We start from the raw sequence: 27604 nt of genomic DNA, 5'->3' as shown, positions 1-27604 counted from the left end.
CATCTAAATACTGTCAACATCTTAAAAAATATAGTGAATATGAGACATACGTTTTTTCTAAAAGCAAAATAATAGGCTTAAGAAACTGAAGACTCCGGAAGTGAGCTCTGAGTGGAACGATGAAATTGTAGATTCCATTGCTTGCGAAATCTGCTGCCAGAATTATACAGGGATTACTCCAATTGTATTCTTTAGCATTACGAAAGGAACAGTGATCACAGACCTGTTAAAATAATAACTAAGACAGTACACCACATGTCACTAAAAAGAAAAGTATATAAATAATTATTTTCGTATTTTATCATAACGTTTTGTATATTAGTTTTATGAAGCTCAAATTTCAATTAAACAAACCGATAGTTCTTGAAGGTATTTGAGAAATTTGAATTATTTTGATTAAGCCTAAACGTTATGTGAAATTAATTCTCGTCAGTCACGATAAACAATGTAGATAAGATTATAATGTTTTTTTACGAGATTAATAATTCATTACTTTTAAGTTATTTAATAGCTAATAATTTGTAAATCACAGAATAAAACATAATTTTAGAATAAAATCAACATGTATATAATTACAAGCCATCAGATGTATTTAAGCAATGGGGATTATTTTTCGTTTAAAACCAAATAAATTATACAAATATATGAACCATAACTTTATCTGAAAGAAACGTGTTGTAATATTTGATTCTGATTGTTTATGAAATGTTTAGTTATTTCATTTTGCTAACAGCAACATTCCAAGGAAGTGATTTATATTTTTTCTACCTTACAAACATTTTTGTTAGAGTATGCTCTTAGTTTTTCGTCTATTGCAAATTTAAATGAATTGAAACACTTATTCACAATATACAATAAACAGCAATATTTAATATCTCAGAATTCCCGAAAGTTAAGCAATGGCTTTTTCAATTTAAATAATCTCTTTTGACAATAATGAAATTGGAATTTAGTTTCATTTATTTTTACATTAATTATCTTACAGATAGCTGAACTTGATTACAGTTGTATACATTAAGTATCTCATAAACCCATTACTATTTTCAGTTTCCTGCTATAGATTATAATTACAAAGATTTCTCACTTACTTGAGCAAGTTGTAAGCAGCAAAAAGGTTTCTTTTCTTTTAACAGATAACAGAAAGTGGGGCTAACTCCTATGTAAGGGGTAGCTGGAGGGAATCCCTTAACGATTCTTCGAAAAAAGCAACAAAAAATATCATTATATGTCTAGTGTATTATGAAAACAAATAAATCCAAAGTAATAAGTCTAATGAAAAAACACTGATAATGAATATGGACTTTACTGAATTATTTAGGCTTAAGTCACCGAAAACAACGTGAAACTTAAAGAGGTTTAATTCTCTAATTTCAAATCTTTTGATAATGTTTTCCATTTAGTGTGTTTTCTTTTCACTACCTTTATTGCTGTTAAACATAATATTCTGTTAGCATGAGCTACGATAGTGGTGCATAACAGGGATCCTTCATTTGTTTTCTTTATTGTATTTTAATATCGTTCCATCAGCTTACAGCCGTGGGGGCGTTATAACGTGACGGTCAATCCCACTATTCGTTGTTAAAAGTGTAGCCCAGAAGTTGGCGGTAGGTGGTGATGACTATCTGCCTACCTTCTAGTCTTACACTGCTAAATTAGGGACGGCTAGCGCAGATAGCCCTTGAGTAGCTTTGTGCGAAATTTAAAACAAATCAAAGATAAGAACAGGTAATTCTTTAGACAATAGATGTGTGCATTTTTTGCTAGAAGTAACAGATTCTATTGTGCAATAGTATTCAAAGCATACTCGCAATATTCTCCAGAAACACTCCACTGTATCTGATGACAATCTTCCTCTGTGTTAAAATCGGTTTCCAACTCCTCGGTTCTTTGTTCTACTATGTCTGGAACAGCACCTATGCTGGGACGACGATATCTCGTGTTGGAACTATCTACAAATGCTTCACTTGGTACGTCAAGGTGGCTTTTCTTTCCTAAACCGGTTTTCAATTAGAGTTTAAACTAAAATAAACCTGATCTATGGTGCTCTAAGAAAGTTTTAGACAAAAAAAGTAAAACAGTATCATCGCACTTACAGGTGATATCAAAGTTTAAACTTCCGTATAAAGTTTTAAGCTGTTATTCAAAGTAATTTCAAACCTATTTTGTCAATTTTCTACAATAGAAACGAGATGAAAGTACAACTTAAATAAAACATACACATTTTCATCGCTTGCATTTACCTAATGTTTGTTTCGTTGCTGAACTCAAAGCTGCGTAATGGGCTAACTTACTTTATCATTACCAAAATAGTGATTTAGCCCTGAACTTTGGTCTTATAAGCAACAATGCTTATCGCTGAACTTCCAAGGGCAGTTATTTAGCGTTAGAATAATAATGAGAGTCTAAACAAAAATTTGTAGAGAAAACCAGAACTCTAAGACTAGATGCAAGATATGTTTCTGGTATAATTAATAATGTCTTATAAGTTTTTCAAGACAATAGATTGGGGAAGATCTATAAAAATCAAAATTCTTAAACAGATATAGTTTTTTTGTAATCACTGCCTAAGGGCGAAGCTGATTATCTCATATTTTTAATTACATGCGGCTTTTTAAAGTATCGACTTTTGTTCCAGTATATTAATATTTAGGCGTATTTTGTTAATATAATAATATTAATCACAAACACGGAGAGTTTTGGTATAAACTTTGGTAGTTTATAAAGTATTCACAAAACAGTATACTAACCTGATTTCTTCTTTTCTTTGTCTCTCCGTTGGCATATCTGGTCTTTACCTTCTAAAGCCCTTTTTCTATTTTTATTGCGATTTTCAGTTATCAGAAAGGCGCTGTTTTCTTCCTTTGTGATGTTCATATAGAAACAAATGTCTGTGCTTTTCATGATGTAAGAAGGCCCAGGGTTGAGCATGATTGGTTGGTTTTCTTGAATATGTGTTTGGATTCCAACCAGAGCGACTCCGTACCTTTTATTAATTGTAATACAAGTAAAAAAAAAAAAAAAGCCAAGGAATGAATGTAGTAAACATTAAGAGCTGTTTAATGGTGGTTCCTAAAACATCTAAAATCTTAGAGAAGTAAATAATTTAGAGTTAAAACAAAATAAAATGGTGGAAAGATAAAGAAACAATGGTTGTAAACTTGATAAGGTTGCTGTTGTTAATAGAGAATAAGCACATAGCTACACTATGGGCTAGATGTACTCTGCTAATCATGGGTATCGGAACCCTGGTTTTTGCTGTGCTACTTAGTAAGGAAACAATAAACAAATGATACCTTAAATTACTAAAAACATCAGTACATACATACGAGAAATGGACTAGAAACTGAAAACAATAAAAATGAGTATAAAAACACAAGAATGATTGGATACAATTATAAAAAAAATTACATAAAATATTAATTAAAAATGAGTGGATGAAATTGTAAAAGAGATTACATAAAATATTACTTAAAAATGAGCGGATAAAATTGTAAAAAAGTTAAATAAATTATTACATAATATATTATTTAAATAATGAATGGATAAAATTGTGAAATTGATTACATAATATATTATTTAAATAATGAATGGATAAAATTGTGAAATTAATTACATAATATATTATTTAAAGAATAAATGGATAAAATTGTGAAAGTAATTAAATAATATATTATTTAAAAAATGAATGGATAAAACTGTGAAATTGATTACATAATGTATTATGTAAAAAGAATCGAATCAAAGAATATTGTCACTAATCTTATCCGTTATTACCGTGTATTATAATACTTTACTGTTATTTATGTACCAAATGAAGTAATCATTCATTAAATAATTAATGTATTAGAAGTTAATTATTAGGCTTCACGTCATATTCGAGTGTGTGTTTTATTATAGCAAAGCCACAGCGGACTATCTGCTGAGCCCACCGCAGGGAATCGAACCCTTAACTATAACGTTCTAAATCCGGAGACATACCGTTATACTATCGGGGGACAACATCATTCTCTTCGACTTAGTATTAAACTAAGATAACAACTGAGTGTTTAGCGTTTTTAAATATCTTAAACGCATTTTGTACTTAGTATTTATGAAGAAACGTTAGACGCATTTTTCAAAATATTAATTTCGTAAGTAAACTAACACTTCCTAATATATTCTATTTTGAAAAAGGTTTAAATTTGAAGTCAAAATGACAAGCATGATATATTTTAATTATCTTATGAAGTGATGTATTCTATAAGCAATTTTATATGCTTAAATAAATAAAAATATCTTTTAGACATAATGTTGTCGAACAGCATGCTAACGAAAAGCTGTATCTGTTTTAAGCTCCGATTGCATAGAAAAAAATTAATATTCACATTTTTAAGTTGCTGTGACAGCTCTATTGATATAAGCAGTTTCACATCCCTATAAGCAGTTTCACATCCCTGCTTAAGTTATTATTTCATAAATGCTTAGTTATACAAGAAACGCTCAACAGTCTGTTTCTAAAAGAATTGAGGTCATATTTGATTTTAAGAGTTTGTAAAACCACAGAATTATAACTTTATGAGTTTTTAACACTCTAAATGGTTTCATTTAAACATATTTGTTTGTATGTTTTGTTTGTTATTAAGCAAGCTCAAAGTTACAGAATGGGTTATCTATGTTCTGTCAACCACAGGTATTGAGACCCGATTTATATTGTAACAAGCCCTCAGATTTCTACTGAGCCGCCGGGTGGGTTTGTTCTACATAATGGGCTATCTGTGCTTTGCCCACCGTGGATATCAAAACCCGATTTCTGGCGTTGTATGTCGGTAGACATATCGCTTTATTACTGGGGGGGGGCAACAACTCGATGTGTTGGAAAAAATGTCTATATACATACATACATATATATATATTTGCAAGTTTGGTAGCAAGTCAGAATATTCAGGCTTTAAATGTTTTCATAACCTAATGGTCAAAATAATAATGATAGTACTAATGCGGCTACAGTAAAATAGGAGTAATCCAATACTGGGCTACTAACAGGCCGATTTGTTCACCCAAAATAAATAGGTATTTTGATATGGGATATTCTTTACTTATTTAATTTTTAACTTTAGATTATATATATGCACTCTGATATTTAATCTCAGATTATAATGTTATGTGTTCACCAGGTAACTAAAGACGTAGTTTCATTTTAGTTTTCAAACCTTTTATCTAGTTTTGAGAATGAGGTTTTGTTGAGTCTAGTAATATCTTCAAAATATACATATTCATCTTTAATTATCGCTTTATACGTTCAAACAATCAAAGTTTCTGAATAGCTGAACCGTTTCGTTTTAAATTTGTGAGTAAAACGTTTTTCTTTTAAGGGCTCTTTTTAATACAAATTTCTGAAGTTTTTGAATTCCGCGTAAAGTTACACGAGGGCTATCTGTGCTGACCGTTCCTAAGTTAGCAGTGTAAAACTAGAGGGAAGGTAGCTAGTTATCCCTATTCACCGCCAACTCTTGGGTTACTATTTTACCAACGAATAGTTGAATTGACCGTCCCATTATAACACTCCCACGGCTGAAAAGGCGAGGCTGTTTGGTTTCACGGGGATTCGAACCCGCCACTTTCAAATTGCGAGTCAAGCACCATAACCACTATGCTAGGAGTCTAATTGATAAAAATTATGGAACAACACCTGAAAACATCCTTAAAATATACAAAACATATATAAGACTAGTTGTAGACTATGCAGCTCCTGCATGGATTAACGTAAGTAAAAAACAACTGCAAACCAAACTACAAACATTACAGAATACATTAATTACAACAGCATATAGAGTACCCAAAACCACTTCCTCAGAGTTCACGCACAATTACTCTAATACAAAACAATACGAGATAGACTTCTACATAGTACAATAAAATATTTCGATAAAAATTGGAGAAACAATGAGCTGTTATGCGAACTAGCCAGGTACTGCATGTATGATAAAGAGAGTCCTAAACACCTCTCCCCGATAAACATATACATCAGATCATTAAGCTAAAATTAAGTGTAAAATGTTATAAAAAATAAAATATAAATAATAAAATAATAAAGCAACAAAAATAAATAAAAATAAATAATAATAAAAGCAATATAATAAATACAAATAAATACAAATAAGTAAAATACTAGTCTGAAATAAAGCAGGCCACCTATGTTCTAGACTTAGAAAATATGAAAGAACAATATATGTGGACATGCCCTGAAAAGAGCACATTACTCTGGTCCTTATGTATTGACTTTAAATATATTAATAAGTCCTTTCTAACAATGAAAAGGAAGAAGGAAGAGGTCTAGTGTACCTGACCCTCCCGGGTATACAAATTTATATACCCAAACACCTAGAGAGAGAGAGAGAGACCACTTAGCCATTCCGGGCCTCTGAGCTGTTTACAACTTTGTCAACTCTTTGCAAATACGCAATAAAGCTAGTCATATTTTAGAGGGTGACTGTTCTATCACGTGACATGTAAATCAACTGCATGCTATTATCTTAATAAAATTTATATCTGTGAATCATGGCTTCCTTCTGTTTATCGTGGGTTAAGCTTGTTTTCTTCACAAATAAAGATTGATCAGTGACAAAGTCAAAACCAACAACAAAACTATTATATCGTAATAACGTTAAGAAATGACTTATACAACAAGGTTAATACAAAATAGCTACAAGCAAAGCTATTTAGAACAAACATTAGAAACTTTATTCTCATTAACAGTACTAGAAATGGCTTACTTTCTGTGTGCGTGAAAAGAGGCGAACGTGAAACATTTTCCTTCGTATTCTCCAAAGAAGCGACTTTCACCAAGTCGAATGTGGTAAATCTCGTTACCAGAACATTTTCCGTACAAACGATGCCACTCTTCATCTGACGTTTGTCCTTCTCTGTGTAAAACAGAATACAACAAAACCAAAAGTCTGAACATATTTTCACCTGTATGTTTCTGGTATAAAATAGTTTCTTAGTGCAAAATTGTGGATTGAAAAAAAATTGTTAAATATTATTATTTTTTGTTAACATCAGATAAAATCACACAGACGTCTTAAAACGTAAGGTAGTTTGATGGAATGACAAGTATATCGGAATTTTCAAATGAAATGATTATAAAGGTCATAATGCAGTTTCAATGTTGAAATAATGATAAGGGATATAGAAGTCCTTCAGACAACTTGTCAGTTCTTCATATGGTAATAACAGAAATAGGTAAATCTTTATAACACGTAAAATAACTGTTCGTTTGAGATACAGCTTAATGTCACACAACTTTTAAACTGTCTTTCACCTTCGTTAATCACGAGGAATCGTGGCTAACGTTTTCTTTAATTTACTGCTAAATGTATTCTGTTTTGACTGCTTTCGTTCATGGCATATAAAATTGAAAAGTTATTTTAATATTGGAGCCATCTCAACTTTTTGCCTTAAATTTTACGACGATACGATTTCTGTATTTGTAGGGTCCATGAAATCACCTGATACGTCACATGGCCAACATATGTTGCTTATGCGAATAAATGTAATGTGTATTGGACCAAATAAAGTAACCAGTCACTATAAATCATGTGAAAAAAGCCCTTTATCCCACGCAAGATGAGCATTGCAAGTTCAAGCAATATCACGTTTTATTAATACATGTAACTCGACAGCATGTGAGAGTGAAACTTTATGTAACTCTGGAACTGATTTAGTTGCTTTTATAAACACATCATTGCCACAATTTAACGGCAAATAAAAGTTCTGAGAAGCTTAGTTTTCTAGTTGTCTCTAGCAGTGATACTGATATCAGTTTACTGTACACACGACGACGTGAAAAATACGACAGAGGTATATTTTAACTAAAGGATTTAGATGATTACTTACTGTCCACGTGATGTATGGAGAAGAAGGGTGACGAGAGTAGAAGTACCTGGACACAAGCAGTTATTGGCTAACATGGCGTACTTGAATTCGTCCTCACAAACCACGTGTTCTATGTGACAGAACAAAGTTTAAAAGCACAAAAGTTCTTACTTTGCACCAAAGAACTATTGTAAAAAAAAAAAAAAATAAAAATGTGAGTGAGTTATCTGGCTGGTAGACAGTGTAATATTTTTAGTTGTATAGTATGGATGAGGTCAGGAATTTGTTTGTTTGTTGTTTTGAATTTCTGGCAAAGCTACACTAGGACTATCTACGCTAGTTGTCCCTGGTTTAGCAACGTAAGACTAGAGGGAAGACAGCTAGTCATCACCACCCACCGCCAATTCTTGGGCTACTTTTTTACCAACGAATAGAGGGAGTAACCGTCACATTATAATGCCCCCACGGCTGAAAGGGCGAGCCTATTTGGTGTGACGGGAATTCGAACCTACGACCATCGAATCACGAGTCGAGGGCCCTAACCACCTGGACATGTTAAACTCGTCAGGAACCTAATTTTTCTACAAGTAAAAACTTGATAAAATGATGTATATTTATAAATATAAAAACAAAAAGCAAGAACAAACTTCTTAAACTGGAAATAAGAAACATTTCGTGGTTTTATTCATTTCATTGATTATATTCACTTAAACGTCCTAAGAAAATTCTCTGATTTAATCTGTTGCTTGCAGCATTTTCGAAGTGGTATAGCTCAATTAATTAGATGTGAAAATTCTAGATACGCACCATAAATATTTCTCAAAAGGAATGACAGGAAACAAGCTGCTATAGTAAGGCCTATTTTTAGTTGTAAGAGACATGATGCTAAAGGTTAGCTAATGTTTTATGCGAACTTCTTTTTAAGGAAGAAAATTTTGTGTGTGTTGTGCTTAAATTTATGTAACATTTTAAAGGCCCGGCATGGCCAGGTGGTTAAGGCAATCGACACGTAATCCGATGGTAGCGGGTTCGAATCCCTGTCACACCAAACATACTCGCCTTTTCAGCCGTGGGGGCGTTATAATGTGACCTCAATTCCACTTGTTGTTGGTAAAAGAGTAGTCCCAAAAATTGGTAGTAGGTGGGGATGACTAGCTGCTTTTCCTATAGTTTTACATTGCTAAATTAGGGGCCACTAGCGCAGATAGCCCTCGTGTACCTTTGCGCGAAATTAAAAAAACAAACAAACAAACATTTTAAAATTATTTTTTAGAAGAACATACTTTTAAATATTACATTTTGGTAAATTACTGCATATTACAATATAAGTTGTTATGGTGAAGTGGATAAAAATTCGTAAAGTTGTAATATTAATGTCCGAGCTTTTTCAAACTTATGGTGGTTTTGCGTTTCAAATATTCTTACACTAATGATGCTAAGCGCAAATATAGGTCGGAAATATCTGACGACTTTCAACTTTTAAAATTAACTTACATTCGTTTGAAGTCAGTAAAATAATTTCTTCATATAGAGTAACTCACTATATTTACATATCAAAATATGAAGGTGTTTGGAGTAATGTCGTTACTTTCCCACAACCTTCAACATTTTTCAACAGTTATCGTTATCTCATATCAGGAGAGAAGTTTTAGATACATCATGTTCACGTTGTTGGTAATAGGGTAGAAGTTTTAAGTAAATCATGTTTATGTTGATGGTGTTAAGATACAAGTTTTAAGTAAATCATGTTTATGTTGATGGTGTTAAGATACAAGTTTTAAGTAAATCATGTTTATGTTGATGATGTTAAGATACAAGTTTTAAATGGATCAGGTTTATGTTGATGGTGTTAGGACAGAAATTTTAAATGGATCATGTTTATGTTAATGGCGTTAGGACAAAAGTTTTAAATGGATCATGTTTATGTTGATGGCGTTAGGACAAAAGTTTTAAATGGAGCATGTTTATGTTAATGGCGTTAGGACAAAAGTTTTAAATGGAGCATGTTTATGTTGATGGCGTTAGGACAAAAGTTTTAAATGGAGCATGTTTATGTTAATGGTGTTAGGACAAAAGTTTTAAATGGATCATGTTTATGTTGATGGTGTTAAGATACAAGTTTTAAATGGATGATGTTTATGTTGATGGCGTTAGGACAGAAGTTTTAAATGGATCATGTTTATGTTGATGGTGTTAGGACAAAAGTTTTAAATGGATCATGTTTATGTTGATGGTGTTAAGATACAAGTTTTAAAGGGATCATGTTTATGTTGATGGCGTTAGGACAAAAGTTTTAAATGGATCATATTTATGTTAATGGTGTTAGGACAAAAGTTTTAAATGGATCATGTTTATGTTGATGGCGTTAGGACAGAAGTTTTAAATGGATCATGTTTATGTTGATGGCGTTAGGACAGAAGTTTTAAATGGAGCATGTTTATGTTGATGGCGTTAGGACAGAAGTTTTAAATGGATCATGTTTATGTTGATGGCGTTAGGACAGAAGTTTTAAATGGAGCATGTTTATGTTGATGGCGTTAGGACAAAAGTTTTAAATGGATCATGTTTATGTTAATGGTGTTAGGACAAAAGTTTTAAATGAATCATGTTCATGTTAATGGTGTTAGGACAGAAGTTTTAAATGGATCATGTTTATGTTAATGGTGTTAGGACAGAAGTTTTAAATGGATCATGTTAATGTTTATGTTGCTCTCATTCCACCTCTTACTACTTTTCAAACCTCACTACAAGTGATTTCTTACCGGCAAAGGCAACGTGCACCTTGTTATCGGGACGGAAAATCTGTACGTACTGTGGAACGTTAGGGGCGAAGTCCCGAACAGCCCATGATCGAAGAATGGTGTGTTCGTCCTAAAAGAAGAAAACTATATTGTGAACATTTGTTTAACATCTACGTAACATCTAATGTATATACATCTTATAAATAAATCAAAAGTAACAAAAAATATCTGTTTTCACTTTCTGTTATAATCAGATTTTAAAATACACTTATGTGCAATGGTGCTGACTCGCTGTCCAATTCATACTGTATTATAAAAATTAGTTCTTGTTCCACCTTGTAAATAGACCCTAGATTTCTTTTATTTCTTCCAGGGTTGAAAATGTTGTTGATAACGCCCTCTTTCCACCGTCTAGTTTAGAGTATTTCAAAAAATATTATTTAATTTCGTAGTTATTTTTATTAATAACTCTTTCAAAACACTAATATTATAAATTCATTTTCTGTAGGCGTACAGAAAAGTATTTTTGTTGTAGATAAAACGCAACGTTTAGTTTGTCGTTTTTGTTGTGCTTGTCTTGTGAAAATGGGTTTTCTCAGGGTACTCCCGTTTCACTCCACGGAAAATTCTACGACATTTGGATTAACCGATCCTGATGACGGGAACGTTTTTCATCATCAACGTTTCCTGATCAACCTCGACAGTCTACTCTTCGGATGCGACCTTTCTCTGTTACACCCACTGTTTCATGTAAAACTAATCCCCAATATAATTTTAAAAATTCACGACTATAACAAATCAGGCCTGGCATGGCCAAGCGCGTAAGGCGTGCGACTCGTAATCCGAGGGTCGCGGGTTCGCGCCCGAGTCGCGCTAAACATGCTCGCCCTCCCAGCCGTGGGGGCGTATAATGTGACTGTCAATCCCACTATTCGTTGGTAAAAGAGTAGCCCAAGAGTTGGCGGTGGGTGGTGATGACTAGCTGCCTTCCCTCTAGTCTTACACTGCTAAATTAGGGACGGCTAGCACAGATAGCCCTCGAGTAGCTTTGTGCAAAATTCCAAAAAAACAAAAAAACAATAACAAATCAAATCTTACTGATGTTAACATCACTGACCAGCCTTGGCTGAATAAAGTAGACTTTCCATTAAAAACTAAATTCCTGCTAAGAATTTTTAATTTTGTTTTCAAATAATAAACGCTACGAATAACTACCATCGTTTGGAAATAGGTTAACTTCAGAACATTTGTTTATCCTGACCTTATGTTTATAGGTAGGGGTTTGGGTAGTTGTTAATTTGTAGTGCATTAGATCAAAGGTTCGAGCACACGTTATGTCGCTAAAAATGCATTACACTTCCAGCTTGGGACACATCATAAGTGATATTTAATCACGCTATTCGGTAAGAGTAGCTATGTAGGCTGTGGTTACAGCTGGCTGGTTGTCTATACTGTTGTCATCAATTTTAAATTTGGAACGGCTAATATGGTTATTTAAGTTGATCTTTTAGTTCAAAAATTGTCATTCACCTAGAAACTATTAAATGTCCTCTATCTACTAGCACCCTCCGACTGGAGCGCTTTTCTAGAACCTAAAGGGATGTGTGCATTTGTGTTCGTTTTTCTTATAGCAAAGTCACATCGGACTATCTGCTGTGTTTACCGAGGGGAATAGAACCCCTGACTATAGTGTTGTAAATCCGTAGAATTACCACTGCTCCAGCGGGAGACAGACCCAAAGGGAACTTAGATACTCTGATTCCTCCCTTGAGGCCTGGAATGGCTAGGTGGTTAAGGCGTTCGACTCGTAATATGAGGGTCCAGGGTTCGAATTCCCGTCACACCGAACATGCTCGCGCTTTCAGCCGTGGAAGTGTTATAATGTGGCGGTCAATCCTACTATTCATGGTAAAAAAGTAGTCCAAGAGATGGCGGTTGGTGGTAATGATTAACTGTCTTCCCTCTGGTCTTACACTGCTAAATTAGGGACGGCTAGCGCAGATAGTCCTCGAATAGTTTTGCGCGAAATTCAGAAACAAAAAAACAAACATAATATTGATAAACTAAAAGCATAAAAGTTATCGTTAAAGTACATATACGTATCATTTTATTCAGGAAAGAAATATTGAAGATTAACAATATTTTCATCGTTACGTGGAAGATAATTCACTGATTTCCAGTTTTATAGAAACGTTAAGTTTAAAATATAGAGAAAGCAGTTTCTTATGCAATAAAACTACATGCAAGTAACTTCATAAGAACTGATAATTTTCACATAAAATTATTTCTTCACAGTTACTGGAAAATTTTAAATAAGTCTAACATACAAATATAAAAACTTTCAAGTAGATAACAACGTTGTAGAACGAAGTCTTACCGCTGCACTGCGGTCAGCGTAGTTTCTGGCCGTCAAAATAAAACAAGCCTCAGCTGCATTCATTCTGTGAGTAACGATAAAAAATTAGTGGTAACAGAGATAATTGATGAAAACACTTAACAAATAAAACATAATGTTTTTAGTGAAATTTCTTTAACTGCTCTCTTGTTGTTGCGAAGTGCAAAGCTACATAATTGGTTATTTGTGCTCTGTCCACCGTATATATCGAAATTCAATATTTAGAGTATTAAGCCCTCAAACTTACCAAGGGAGAATTTGACTGCTGAACGTATTTTCTTGTAATAGGTAATGTCGTCTGTATAAATAAATAAATTAAAGAATATACTACTAGGCTTGTAAAAGATACGCCTAATTAAATGGTGCGACACTTAAATATAAAGAGTGGTATTTCACTTGGTGTAACGTGCATTTATAATTTCGTGTGAAACAAATTTATTTTTGCTTTCAAGTTTTAAATTTCACTCAGAAATTGAACATTTAAAATAGCGACTGTTAATTATGGAAAAAAATTCCACATTTTAATTAAAATTCATTGTTATTGAAGCAATGTTATCAAGATGGTATAAACGGCATCTGTGTAACAAGCTAAATATTTTGTACGTCATCGCGGATCTCAAAGTTATTTTTAACCGGTTTCATCTGGAAAAAAAGATTCGTTCTCTACTAACCTAACAACTGTGACTGTCAACGCCAGAAGAATTATTGGAAATCATTTTATTCCTTAATAGGTTGTTTGTTTGTCTGTTGTTAAGTGCAAATCTACTCGATGGACAATCTGTTCTTTGCTCACTGCAGTCATTGAAATTCTATTTTTAGCGTTATAAGCTCTGAAGCTTACTTATGAGCATCGTGGTAGGGGTTGTATGTGATAAAATATTGTATGTGTTAGGATTTTCCTCTGGGGAGATGATTGTTAACAATATTTAAAGTTCACCAAAATATCTGTACACTGACGTTTTCAGAATTAATTTAACAAACCTCTATTTCAGAAACTGTATTTCTTCACATGAACGTTGATACTGAACTGTTAATTTCGAAGGTTTTTAAACGGGCTCACCACTTCACTCAAATTGAAAGAAAATATTAGTTCTGCATCTACCAAAACATCTCATTTTTTTTCCATTATTGTGATGTCACTTACAAAACGCTGCAGTAAATCGTCTTTTATTTGTGATTTATTGAAACTTTAAACATTATATTTGGTCTGTCAGGACAAGTAGTCATCTCGTGTCTTTCCTCATGACGTAGAATCTCTTGAATTTAGGTGACATGACCACCATTGATGTGTTTTATCTTTATCATGTTTTTCACTATCAGTTTTACTGTTTCACAGTGATATAATACGTTGTTTTCACTATCAGTTACTGTTTCACAGTGATATAATACGTTGTTTTCACCATCAGTTACTGTTTCACTGTGATATAATACGTTGTTTTCACTATCAGTTACTGTTTCACAGTGATATAATAAGTTGTTTTCACTATCAGTTTTTTAAATGCATTTCAAAATTAAATTTTTGCGCGGATTTAAATTGTCTTTCATAAGATTGCTACGCACGTTGAATTACTGTGAGAAAAGTTATTGCACTTTATTCTTTTTTATTTTGTTAGGTCTAACGCTGAAAAACGATTCACTATTTTCTTACTACTACATTCAACACAACATCTGTTTTAAGATTCTCTATAAAATATATTCTTTTGCAGTTAGCAGAAATTATATCTCAGAAAGCACTGTGAAAGTTTGCTGTCACTAAGATAAGGACCGTTATATAAATAATTTTTTTTGAAAAGATTACACTTACTAAAATCGTTCAACTCTACGCCTTGGAAAAAAATAAGGTAAACTTTGGTTAGTATAGACCAGATTTAAAAATAACCATCGGTTGATAAATTGGCTTCTGCTATATCTAACTTTGGCTGCGGTTTCAATAATTCGTGCCATTAACTTGCAATGAAACTAAGAAATCAGCTTGAATAAAAGAGTATACTAAACCATAGACTAAGGCTTAGTCATTTTGCCTTACTCTGCATTTCCATAGTATATCAGTTTACGGTCCGGCATGGTCAGGTGGTTAAGGCACTCGACTCTTAATCTGAGGGTCGTGGGTTCGAATCCCCGTCACACCAAACACGCACGCCCTTCCAGCCGTGGGGGTGTTATAACGTGACGTTCAATCTCACTATTAATTGGAAAAAAATGGCCCAATAGTTGGCGGTGGATGGTGATGACTAGCTGCTTTCCCTCTAGTTTTACAATGATAAATAAGGTACGGCTAGCGCAGACAGCCCTCGCGTAGCTTTGCGCGAAATTCACAAACAAACAAATATCAGTTCAAAGCACTTGATCATACTTACCTAGCACGGGTTAAGTCAGCGTCTTTCATTGCGGACCCATGAATGTAGATTACTCTTTGGGCCCATAATGGAACCTGGAGGATCATCCTCATTGTGCTATCCAGTTCACAAGGAGACAGTAGTACCACAAAATAATCCTGGTGAAATAATTGAGACAATTAAGTTGTAATAAATAGTACAAGCTTATATAATTATTTTTATATATGTATGTAATATTTATGTTTTTCTTAAACCTTTTATCTCACTATTTAATACTTTAACCTACATTAGGTGTGTGAATAGTATTAACACACACCACTCATTATAACAGGCTTTGCTTTATTTCTTGAATTTGATAACTCAAGCTGTGCTAATGAGCCTTGAATAGGCGTAAGTACAGTTAACAACAGGAGTGGCTGCAAAACAAATATATATTAATCTCTAAGCCATAGTTTATGTTTTCATTTTTTTCCTTTGGTGAAAAGAAAAGAAATATGTAAGATCACATACTCCTTTGGTGAAAGTTTGTTTGTTTTTGTTATGCACAAAGCTACACAAAGGGCTATCTGTGTTCTGTCCACCATGGGTATCGAAACCCGGTTACTAGCAGTATAGGCCCGACATGGCCAGGTGGTTAAAGCACTCGACTCGTAATCCGATGGTCGCAAGTTCAAATCCCTGTGACACCAAACAAGCACGCCCTTTCAGCCATGGGGGCGTTATAATGCAACGGTCAATCCCACTATTCGTTGGTAAAAGAGTAGCCCAAGAGTCGGCGGTGAGTGGTGATGACTACCTTCCTTCCCTCTAGTCTTACACTGCTGTATTAGGGACGGCTAGCGCAGATAACCCTCGAGTAGCTTTGGGCGAAATTCAAAACAAACCAAACCAAACTAGCAGTATATGTTCGCAAACATACCACTGGACCACTGGTGGGGCTTTTTGGTAAAAGGAAAGAGATATGATAGATCAAATATTTCTTTGGCAACAGAAAAACGATATGCAAGCTCAAATATCCATTTATTTCTATAATTTATATTTCAGCTAAAATAATAAACATCCAAAATGATTTTATTAATAAAAAGAACATATGTTAGCTTTTGTTTTTATATTGAACAATTTGAGGTATTTATCCTTCATCAGGGTTAGGAACATGAAACAGAATGTGTGGGTGGATACTATGATAAATAACATGTAATCCTAATTTTCACAAAATGTATTTATAACATGATAGTATTCATTATTACCTGAACAAAAGTTTTGTATCAGTGTTATAAACTTAATATGAATATATTTAAAACATGGTATACATTGTGCTACGGTCAGAGTAACTTTGTAGGAAGAGATAGAGGAGAGTAGTGCCGCTGGGAGTGCTTTCCATTAAATACTCTCAACACCCAGTCCTTCAACAGTTTTTCATGTGATTAACTAATAGACTATCATTGGCCACAGAAGTGTATTACGGGCCGAAGTTGAAAAGTCACAAGTCAAAATAAAAAGCTGACATAACTCAAAAACCAGATCTTCATATCAGCCTTATGGTGGCTGTTGGATAGAAACTTTAGCTGAGTTTGTGTATTATTGCAATAGTGGTGGTAACAATTTCTTATTTTATTTCTTCACAGAGAGTAATACAACACTCTTTGATATATATAAGACGTTTGTGTGACCACCCCCACACTGTCTGTACGTGTTGCAACAATAATAAAGTGTGGATAGGGTTTGAATCCTTCTTAACAAGCCCTGTGTTTTAGACTATTATCCCACAAATTTTAGTTGAGATTGGCCCAGCAACCTAGAAACAGTTCAATAAGTGACAAGTACACAGACACACATAATTGATTTTGTGCTTTATATATATACATATAGATATTTGAACTACTATGAAATAATCACAATGCAAAATTACGCAAAGCGACACGAGTACTACAGAGTAAGAGTAAACTGTGTCTAATTTTAAACTAATTATATTCTACAGATAAAGAATAACCATTACTTTCTAAACTTTGAAGGCGATTGAAAGATATCTCGAAGATATTGGGATTACGACTGAAGATATCGTTAACAGTGAGGGTGTCCAAATAATGAGACAATGCTTTCTAGTGTTTATAAATAGGAAGTTAAAAATAGTATATCTAATTAATTATGGTCATTACTGATACTAGGGTAAGTTTTATTGTTACTCTAAGATTTTAGCTTCCTCTAGTCGTAAATTAATATGCGATAAGATTTGTTTTCACAATAACACTCGAACATAAATTGATGTATGTGTAAAGAATCCTCAATCACATTACTATGTATTTTCACCAGGAGACTCAACAAATGAATTATTTAAACTATTTCATACAATGCCATCTATTATTGTCAATTAGCCATTTTCCTTTATTGTATGGTAGAAAGTCTACATAATCACTAATATCTGTAGCAAAAGTCATTAACGTGCCCCAGATAAACAAAAATGATTTGTATTTAGAATAACACACAATTCGCATATTTCAAAAAAACTGAAATGAAATTTGGGTCGTTTTATCTATTTATTTCTGATTTTTTGGATAACTTATGAAACATTGGTAAATATGTCCAAAGACATAGCACACTTAACGATACTAAATCTGACATTAATAAAAGCTATATAAAGACACAACTCTAGTCAGAATCAGACTGCCGAAAATAATATTCAGAAGTTATATCTACGTACACTTGATTGCTTATGGAAAACCATTGGGAAGAAAAAATTACTTTGACCATAACAGTCTTATGATGGGGATTCTTGCGCTGGAAACTACGTTGTAGGATTATTGTCAAGATACAGGGTAGTCAGATAAAACATGACCTGACGTGGCAACATGGACTGTAGTACGGGGTAAGATTCTAAAACGTTTCATTATAACGTAATTAACCTTTGTATATAAAATTATGTCTTATATAACTTAGTAGTATGAAATATTACCGTTGGTTGCAAATTTTTTATTGTAAGGCAGAATGATTTACCTAGTATTAGGAATTCTATCTTAAAAATCTACGTAGGATGATTGAAGGCAACATTCAACACAATAAAAACTAAAGAGTATGAAGCGCTATTCTATAAATTAGAACAATAGAAATTGTATCTTTTTTATTTATTTATGATAGCTGAGATGACTTATGAAGCTTTATGATAAGTATATACATAAGGACATAGTAAAGTTAACGTTTTCGTTCAATAATATAGGCATGGTCAGGTGGTTAAGGCATTCGACTCGTAAACTTAGGGTCGCAGGTTCGAATCCCAGTCCAACCAAACATGCTCGCCCTTTCAGCTGTGGGGGCGTTATAATGTTACGGTCAATCCCACTACTCGTTGGTGAAAAAGTAGCCCAAGCGTTGGCGATGGGTGATAATGACTAGCTGCCTTCCCTTTAGTTTTACACTGCTAAATTAGGGATGACTAGCGCAGACAGCACTAGTGCAGGTTTGCGAGACATTCAAAACAAACAAGTCAATAATTACAGGGTTTGGTATTAATAACCAACCAGTAATATGTTGTTCTTAAGCTTTCATCCACAGTTTTTACACGTTTGATTTCAAAAGAAAATGAGAAATTTAATGTTACCAACCAGAACCCTCATTCCACTGTAAATATTCACGATATGGTTCAGTAATACTTACCTGTAAAAGCGGGTGAGCATAAAACTCATTTAGAAAGTCCACAACAATCTCAGCTTTGAGGGTTGTACTGCACACGACCACGTGTCGTTCGTTCTGAGCTCGATGGGTGCTGTAAGTCCCTCCCAGCTTTTGTCGTTCCATCCATGTGAAAACAAGCTGTTCGAACTATTGCAAGTACCAGAAAGAGAAGAAAACATTACAAGATGTGTATTAATTATGAGAGATCATAACTTATCAAATTAATCACAAAAATATCACTAAGGAACAGAACACAGAAATTAAGTATCGTCATTTCACCTGATTTTTTTAAAGTAAACTCTTTTAGTGTTAAAATGTCTTAAGATATAGAATTAATCTACAAAATCGTTTGAAACAAACGTCCCTCTAAACAAAGTAGTTATTTAATTGGTATTGAAAGGAAAAGATACTACAGTTTCATGAAAAAGACAGGATACCACCGCCTCGTTTTAGATGTCTCAACATTAGTCCTATTTTCCTTCGTATGTTCTAAACTGATCCTTTAGAAAACATAGTGTCTTATTCAGACGAGGCGACTATGTTTGAACCATTTGCTTAAATTAAAACATATTTGAAAATCCTAATTAGATGTTTTTGAAACTTATCTACCAGAAAATAATTTTCTGATATATATAACTTAATTTTGCACACAAAGTTTCAACAGTGTAGGTGCATTTGGTCGATAATAAAATCTGTAATAAATTAAGTCAAACAAACAGAGGACGAAGGTTTGGATGTCTATATTTATATATATGTTTTCAATAGTTTGGTCATCTCATTTTCCAAACACTAAACGCTCAGTGGAAAATGGTTTACATTTAAATAAAAAAACTACTTAGCGTTATAATCTCAACTGGAATAGTTTTTCAATAAATATAATTATTTGACTTATGTGTTCAAATTAAACATCTATAGGCTTAGTAGACCGTTAAAAAATAAAATACTAAATAAATTTTAATGAAATTTTTACCAAAAAACCTTATCATAATTTCAAAACGACTGCAATCAGGATTATTACTGAAATAACTATTTACAGTCTTTAGTGCAGTCTGTAGAATTCGATTACTGATTAATGTGGAACTTAATCTACCAGTTGTTTGATGTATGCAACAGTGTTGGTGTTTTTACATCTAAGTTTATTACCTGTGTGGGTAGAACTATCAATGCGACACATATCATCACCACCATAAAGAGCTGGGATGGGTAATTGTCAGGTCTATAGTCTCCATAGCCCACTGTAGAAAAGGTCACGACTACAAAATACAAACTCTCAAGCATGTTCACGTGAAGACTACCCGCCCTCTGGAAGTGTTGATAGCCACAGACACTGTGATTATACAAGACAAGTGTTATTTACGAGAAGTTCTCACAACTTTGCTTGAATTTTATGTTACTGTTTTATCAAATAGTGTAAAGTGACGTAATTAAATATATTAACTTGAAATGTAAGTGTATTTATCGACAAGGTTATTCAACATACTTGAGGAGACCCTGTGTTCCTTCAGTAAATCTAAAAGTCTCTGGAAACATTATACTACAGCTAAGTTGAAGTAAAGACAACTTTCCTAGCTTTCTACGTTCTCACACTGACTTCGTTCATTATCTTGTCTCCACTGTGGCTTAGATAAATTTATGTGTAGCAATGTTTGTTTTCTAACAAATGTACAGTGTATTTTATTCGGAGCAGCATTTAAGGAAAAATCATGATTACTTCACTACCAACATTACATTGCTTTAAATCCATTATGTGGACTGAAATATTTTGAAATTCTGACGGTACTACCAATCTTAACATCTGTAACAGCTGACATTGTTGCTTCATCAGTGAGAGTATAGCCGGTTCCAGGTAAAAACGTAGTTCATTTTGGAACTAGATTAGATAGGAAGAGATACGAGTAAGAAGGGGCTGAAACGCTGGCCCTCAGATCCAGAAGAGTGTGTGTGTCTTTCTTATAGCAAAGTCACGTCGGGCTATCTGCGGAGCCCACCGAGGGGAATGGAACCCCTGATTTTAGAGTTGTAAATCCGTAGACATACCGCTGTACTAGCAGGGGACAGATCCAGAAAAAGTAATACTGAAATGCTGATGATGTTAGGCTTATAAATCCACTACCGCTCTGGAGAATTTGATATCAACGCCATCCTAAAAATCCTCAAAGGCATTTGGGTATATTGTTTTGTTTGAAATTATAAAAATGAATTTATGTTCTTATAAACCATATTATTAAAATTTATATTTGTATATTACAGACATTTATTGTCGTGTTAGTTTGAGTTATTCAATTAAAAATACGAGTGCTACTAATATTACTTTGTACTCAGCTAAAGATGAAGACAAATTTAACTATGAATATACATGTTTAACACGAAGGTAACGACGTGTAATATTTATATTGTGTCTGTAAGCATGGAATGCAAATGGAATAAAATTATATTAAAATGAAAAACATTTAACGTAAAGATCAGTAAGGCTGCAGTTAATTTTGATGTATTTACATCGAGTTAATAATTTGGTATGGAATGCAAAAATAAAAACGTTTACTTAAGATATTAGTAATGATACAAAGGAATCTTAATAACATTTGACTCGAAATAAACTTAAAACAATTTAAACATGAAGTAAGGTAGAAATATTATTACAATACTAATACTAAAGAGGTTTGGGGCAGATATTAGGGCTTTCATTTGGTGCTAATTTACATGCGCTAATGATTTGACTTTGAAATTGCTGTAGCCCCCTAGTGGCTCAGCAGTACGTCTGCGGACTTACAATGCTAAAATACGGGTTTTGATACCCGTGGTGGGCGAGCACAGATAGCCTATTGTGTAGCTTTGTGCTTAATTAAAAACAACAACAACAACAAATTGCTGAATCAGAGCTGTAATACATCAGGAGTTGAGGAATTAAGTGGAAAAGTAATGTAAGGCAATGTTTACAGATTTTTTTAATGACAGTTCAGTCTAATTCTCTAACAATTAATAAATATTATTTTATCTTTTAACAGGTAGTTCTAATAATTGCCATACACACTGTTGGAAGTTATCACGTAAAGGACTGCAAATCATTTTTCATCAAAGACAGACTAAATGGGAAAACTATAAATAATTGCATGACTTGTTTAACTTTCACAACACACCCCTTTTTATTTATATATATAAAACAAGTGATGGGTTTCGTTTCTTTGTTTGAAGTTGTGCACAAAGCTACGTAATGTACCATCTGTGATCTGCCCACCACGGGCTGTGCTGAGAAAGTCTGGGAGAGTATTTATAGATTTAATCCGTCTTTGGGTGCAGTTTTAGCGTAGCCAGTCTAGTAAAGTTCAGTAATGTATATGGGGTTTAATCTGTCTCTTGGGTTTGTTTGTTTGTTTTGGAATTTCGCACAAAGCTACTCGAGGGCTATCTGTGCTAGCCGTCCATAATTTAGCAGTGTAAGACCAGAGGGAAGGCAGCTAGTCATCACCACCCACCGCCAACTCTTGGGCTACTCTTTTACCAACGAATAGTGGGATTGACCGTAACATTATAACGCCCCCACGGCTGAAAGGGCGAGCATGTTTGGCGCGACTTAACACGCTTGGCCATGCCGGGCCATCTGTCTCTTGGGTGCGATGGAGTGCAATTTGCTGACTTTCAGTAGTAGTTAATGGATACTAGGACTTGAAGTATGTACTTACGGAGAAAATAGTATTATATATGTGGTTATTACTCTAGAAACTTGCAACAATTTGTTTATGTTCTGCTTATGACAGACATCTAGTTTATATTACTATTGTAATAAAGTATTTTTTATCGAGATGATCAAGAGAAGTATTATTGATATTTTTAATTATAGTACATTATTTAACCTGTAGTGTAGTTTTGGGTGCCCCTGAACTAATGTTCCTCGTCAAACAAAGGTGTAAGAAGGGTAAGCGAATTTAGTAGAATGGTTTGTCCCTTGGTCAAGATATTTTCTTGACGACGAGAAACTCATTCGAAATAAAAATGTATCTCAGAATGGCTGGTATGGGTATTAACATTTTTATTGATAAGGAGAAAACAACGTTTCTTTCTTAACCTAAAGATAACCTAGGAAGGTCGAAACGTTGTTCTTCCTTTATCAATAAAAGTGTTAATACCGATATCAGCCGTTCTTAGTTCATGGTATTTTATTGTAGTCGTGATCATTGTTATGTATAGAGAATTATGGAGGTGCAAAAATGTGTATTTTGGCATGTTATTGTAACTGTCCAGCGTATTACACACCGTTGGATCTAATATTTGTTGTGTGTGTCCTAATGCTTGAACCCAATGGAAAACCCATAGGTTTTCGACGCAGTTTTTTTTAGAACATGGCAAAAGTTTTCAGATATCCTGAGACTGTGACTAGAATATTGTGTTGTATGAGATGGTGAAAGTGTCAGGATATCCTGCGACGGTGACTAGAATATTGTGTTATATGATGTGGTGAAAGTTTCAGGATATCCTGAAACTGTAACTAGAATATTGTGTTATATGAGATGGTGAAAGTGTCAGGATATCCTGCGACGGTGACTAGAATATTGTGTTATATGATGTGGTGAAAGTTTCAGGATATCCTGCGACGGTGACTAGAATATTGTGTTATATGATGTGGTGAAAGTTTCAGGATATCCTGAAACTGTAACTAGAATATTGTGTTGTATGAGATGGTGAAAGTGTCAGGATATCCTGCGACGGTGACTAGAATATTGTGTTATATGATGTGGTGAAAGTTTCAGGATATCCTGCGACGGTGACTAGAATATTGTGTTATATGATGTGGTGAAAGTTTCAGGATATCCTGAAACTGTAACTAGAATATTGTGTTGTATGAGATGGTGAAAGTGTCAGGATATCCTGCGACGGTGACTAGAATATTGTGTTATATGATGTGGTGAAAGTTTCAGGATATCCTGAAACTGTAACTAGAATATTGTGTTATATGAGATGGTGAAAGTGTCAGGATATCCTGCGACGGTGACTAGAATATTGTGTTATATGATGTGGTGAAAGTTTCAGGATATCCTAAAACTGTGACTAGAATATTGTGTTATATGAGATGGTGAAAGTGTCAGGATATCCTGAGATTGTGACTAGAATATTGTGTTACATGAGACGGTGAGAGTATCAGAATATCCTGAGACAGTGACTAAAATATTGTGTTATATGAGATGGTGAAAGTGTCAGGATATCCTGAGACTGTTTGTTTGTGTTTAAAGCGCCAACCTTCTTGTAGAACTGTGTTGTAATATTCCTTATTCAAAAACAAATCTGAGCTTGCAAGTAGGAATGAATAACAGATTTGATGAAGTTTATGGCCAGTTCAACAAGCCTTATGACCACGTTCGTTCATGGTAATATGGTATACATATATATATACAATCTGAAACGAATATATCTCTCAGTATATGTTAAACTTCCCCATCATTAACTGCACATCCAACTTTTCATATTTTTCTAAATCACGATTAGATTCACTCTACTGCCATTTCATCAGTTTTAATACCATCTACTGACAAAATACGGTTTCTGTCTGGTAATTTTCCCCGATTCACTTCATCCAACCTATTCATTCATCAGTTTTAATACCATCTACTGACAAAATACGGTTTCTGTCTGGTAATTTTCCCCCCCATTCACTTCATCCAACCTATTCATTCATCAGTTTTTATATCCTCTTCATTCACTTTCTCAAACATCTTTACAATTATTTTTACATGAAGATTGTCCTCTGTACTTCGTTATTCCCGTCAGTTTTCGTTAATTTATTCTAAAATTGAATTAATTCATTAATCTTTATTATAAAATTGTGTTTAACTAATGTTTAATTGCAATAATAACAATGCCACAACTGCAGCGTTGTGAAGGAATAATGCATTGAATATCTATATTAATAGGTTAAGTGATTGTTACGAATACAACTGTTAAAGTATATAGATGTATTGACTGCAAATTGATGCTATAAAACGTACATTAAAAACGCTTATTGAAGAAGTTTTAATATTTTATTCATTTGTTTTTTTTCATATTAAGGGATGCTTGGAAGTTTTTAATAATCCTACTTAGAATATTTATTACTAATATTCTTCCAGTAAGGTGGCATCTAATGCACAACCCTGATGATATTATAATGATATAGTTTTGTAGTAATAAGATAAACACATAAATAGTATTAGGATCAAGTAATGGTAGCTCATCATTAATTGAAATCCGTTTTAGGTACAAGAAGGTAAATTTAAGTCAGTTGGTTTATATTGCATTTCCAGCTTTTAATGTAAGTTTTAAAGTATTATATTGCACTTATAAACAGCATTTCAGAAAATATTTTGCTCAACTGAGAAGTTATGTTATTAATAAAAGGCCTACCGGTGGCGACTTTTAGGAGATAAAACATTGATCTAAAATGCTATTTTTACCCTCTTCTGATCTTACATCCGAAATGAACAAATTAAGAGGGCTATGGAACAAAATTCCACAATTTACGTAACTTCAATCACAAGTCTCAGAAAAAACTAATTTTACTTCATTTTATATCGCCTCCTAGCGGCACACCGGTATGTTTGCGAACTTACAGCGCTATAATCAGAGTTTTGATATCTGTAGTGGGCAGATAACAGATAGCCTATTGTGTAGCGTTGTGCTTAAATACAAACAACAACAACCTTTTATATCAGCCTGGATGTTTATCTACTCTTTTTCTTTCTTTAATTCAATTTTTGGCCGGATCGTTCGTTATTTTTTTATCAAGATTAAAGTGACAAAACCATTCAGTGTACTTTATTTCCTAAAGAAATAAATACTTGATATGTTTATTTTTGTAAGGTTAACTTACGGCAGCATTTTCAATTTTCAGGGTTATACTTAAATCCTGTTCTAGTTTATTTTTGCTATATCTGAAAGAATAAGGTTTTAAACACAGATAAATTTCACAATGATGACAAAATTAATAATTTTTTCAAAGTCACGTTTACTTATAAATATTATAGAATATAACAAAATGATGTGTGGCCAATGATTAGAGAATTTTATGATAATAGTCGCTGAAAGACATTGGAATGTGATGTATGTTCCATTAATACAGATTCATGAAAATCTTTATGGAAACGAGGAACAACTTTCTTCAATCAAAGACCGTAACTGGCAAACCTCGTCAAAAATTGCACAAAGCTAATGAACACAAAATTACGAAAAGAGAAGTGGCTCCTACTATGGTTAATAGAGTCACACTACATTACTTTAAGAAGTTAGTTTAACATAAGTGTTCTCAAACGTTATAAATAATTTTGGTTCATACGTTTGTTAGTGCTGCTTCAGACATAGACCAACAAAAATATCGTTAAACACTTCTTACAAGCTTTGCATTTGTAAAACAGAAATACAGAACGACCTACACTGTCACTTATAACTCCAACATCACGTACAGTTTGATTTAATGTCTTTTAATACCTCTTCGGATAGAGGCAATCAAAGATGTTGAGACCTATTGCGTGCATGCACGCGCTTAGAAAAACAGAAGTAGAAACAACTGAACATAATATTATTCTGACAAGTTCCAAATGTTGTACCTTGTTAAACTTGGAAGTAAAACTGCATCCCTTCTTTAAAATAAAGTAAAATAAATATTTATACTAAGAAAATGTAAAATCAGATTATCAACTGGGCTCGGTATAGCCAAGTGGTTAAGGCACTCCACTCGTAATCTGAGGGTCTCGGGTTCGAATCCTTGTGACACCAAACAGGCTCGCACTTTTACCCGTAGAGGCGTTATAATGTGACGGTCAATCCCACTATTCGTTGATAAAAGAATGGGTGGGTGGTGATGACCCTCCCTCTAGTCTTAAACAGCTAAATTAGGAACGGCTAGCCAGATAGCCCTCGGGTAGCTTTGCGCGAAATTTAAACCAAACTTATCAGTTCTATTACATTTTATCAGCAACATTTCTTAAACAGAAACAAATAAATCAGGACATTGTTAATGTAATCGTATTTAATTTCTCGCTGTATTTAAAATGAAACAAATAGTAGAATGATAAAATATACCTAATATGTCAACTTCCTCCAACATAGTTATTATTCGTAATGAAGAGACAGCTGTGGTACGTTTGTTGAATTTTGTGTTAAGCTACGCAAAGAGACAGCCTAAAGAGAAAGCAACTAATTAAAATCATACACCACCAGTTCCTCGGCTACTATTTTATGGTTGAACAGTAGGATTTGGTTGTCACTTTTATAACATACCTACGGACGCTGAGTTCGGAGCGCGATTTGTTTCTTTTTGTTTGTTCGTTTTGGCGGGAGCGAGAAGTGAGCCTTTGAGTTTTGGATCAACAGCCCGGCCGGATCAATATTATTTCGGGCCTTAGTACGGTGTCATTCTCTGGCCCAAAGTTATACCAAATACCACATCTTAAGTATAGACGCCATCAAAGTATGGGATGGAGGAAGAGGTCTAGTGCACCTGACCCTCCAGGGTATTCCACATAATTCCCAAATACCAACACAGAGAAAGCTCAAAACTCAACAGCCCGGCAAGCTAACCATTGGTCTTTGCTAGGCTTGTATACTGGGATACAGTTGTGTTCGGAATATGAATAAAGGTGTTTTGA

General features: G+C 33.7%; 1 protein-coding gene across 11 annotated transcripts in view; it reads right to left on the bottom strand.

The window, feature by feature from the left end:
• Positions 1 to 27604, bottom strand: part of LOC143239501 (potassium channel subfamily T member 2-like) — a 151978-nt gene that overhangs the window by 29400 nt on the left and 94974 nt on the right. For 10 of the 11 annotated variants that reach the window (XM_076480632.1, XM_076480631.1, XM_076480629.1 and 7 more), the window contains 11 exons: positions 20136 to 20319; positions 18975 to 19139; positions 15348 to 15484; positions 12973 to 13036; positions 10617 to 10725; positions 7876 to 7984; positions 6753 to 6902; positions 2748 to 2983; positions 1805 to 1991; positions 1089 to 1194; positions 51 to 223 (listed from right to left, as the gene is read on the bottom strand). In XM_076480632.1, coding sequence (XP_076336747.1) covers positions 51 to 223; positions 1089 to 1194; positions 1805 to 1991; positions 2748 to 2983; positions 6753 to 6902; positions 7876 to 7984; positions 10617 to 10725; positions 12973 to 13036; positions 15348 to 15484; positions 18975 to 19139; positions 20136 to 20319 — 1620 coding nt within the window. Of the gene's footprint in view, positions 1 to 50; positions 224 to 1088; positions 1195 to 1804; positions 1992 to 2747; positions 2984 to 6752; positions 6903 to 7875; positions 7985 to 10616; positions 10726 to 12972; positions 13037 to 15347; positions 15485 to 18974; positions 19140 to 20135; positions 20320 to 20472; positions 20634 to 27604 lie in introns of those variants that run through there. The other variant, XM_076480634.1, reaches the window with a different exon arrangement.

The sequence above is a fragment of the Tachypleus tridentatus genome, chromosome 13 (assembly GCF_004210375.1).
Source record: "Tachypleus tridentatus isolate NWPU-2018 chromosome 13, ASM421037v1, whole genome shotgun sequence".
Taxonomy (NCBI): domain Eukaryota; kingdom Metazoa; phylum Arthropoda; class Merostomata; order Xiphosura; family Limulidae; genus Tachypleus; species Tachypleus tridentatus.
Note: the sequence above shows the minus strand (reverse complement) of the source record. Positions and strands in the feature narration are given on the sequence as shown.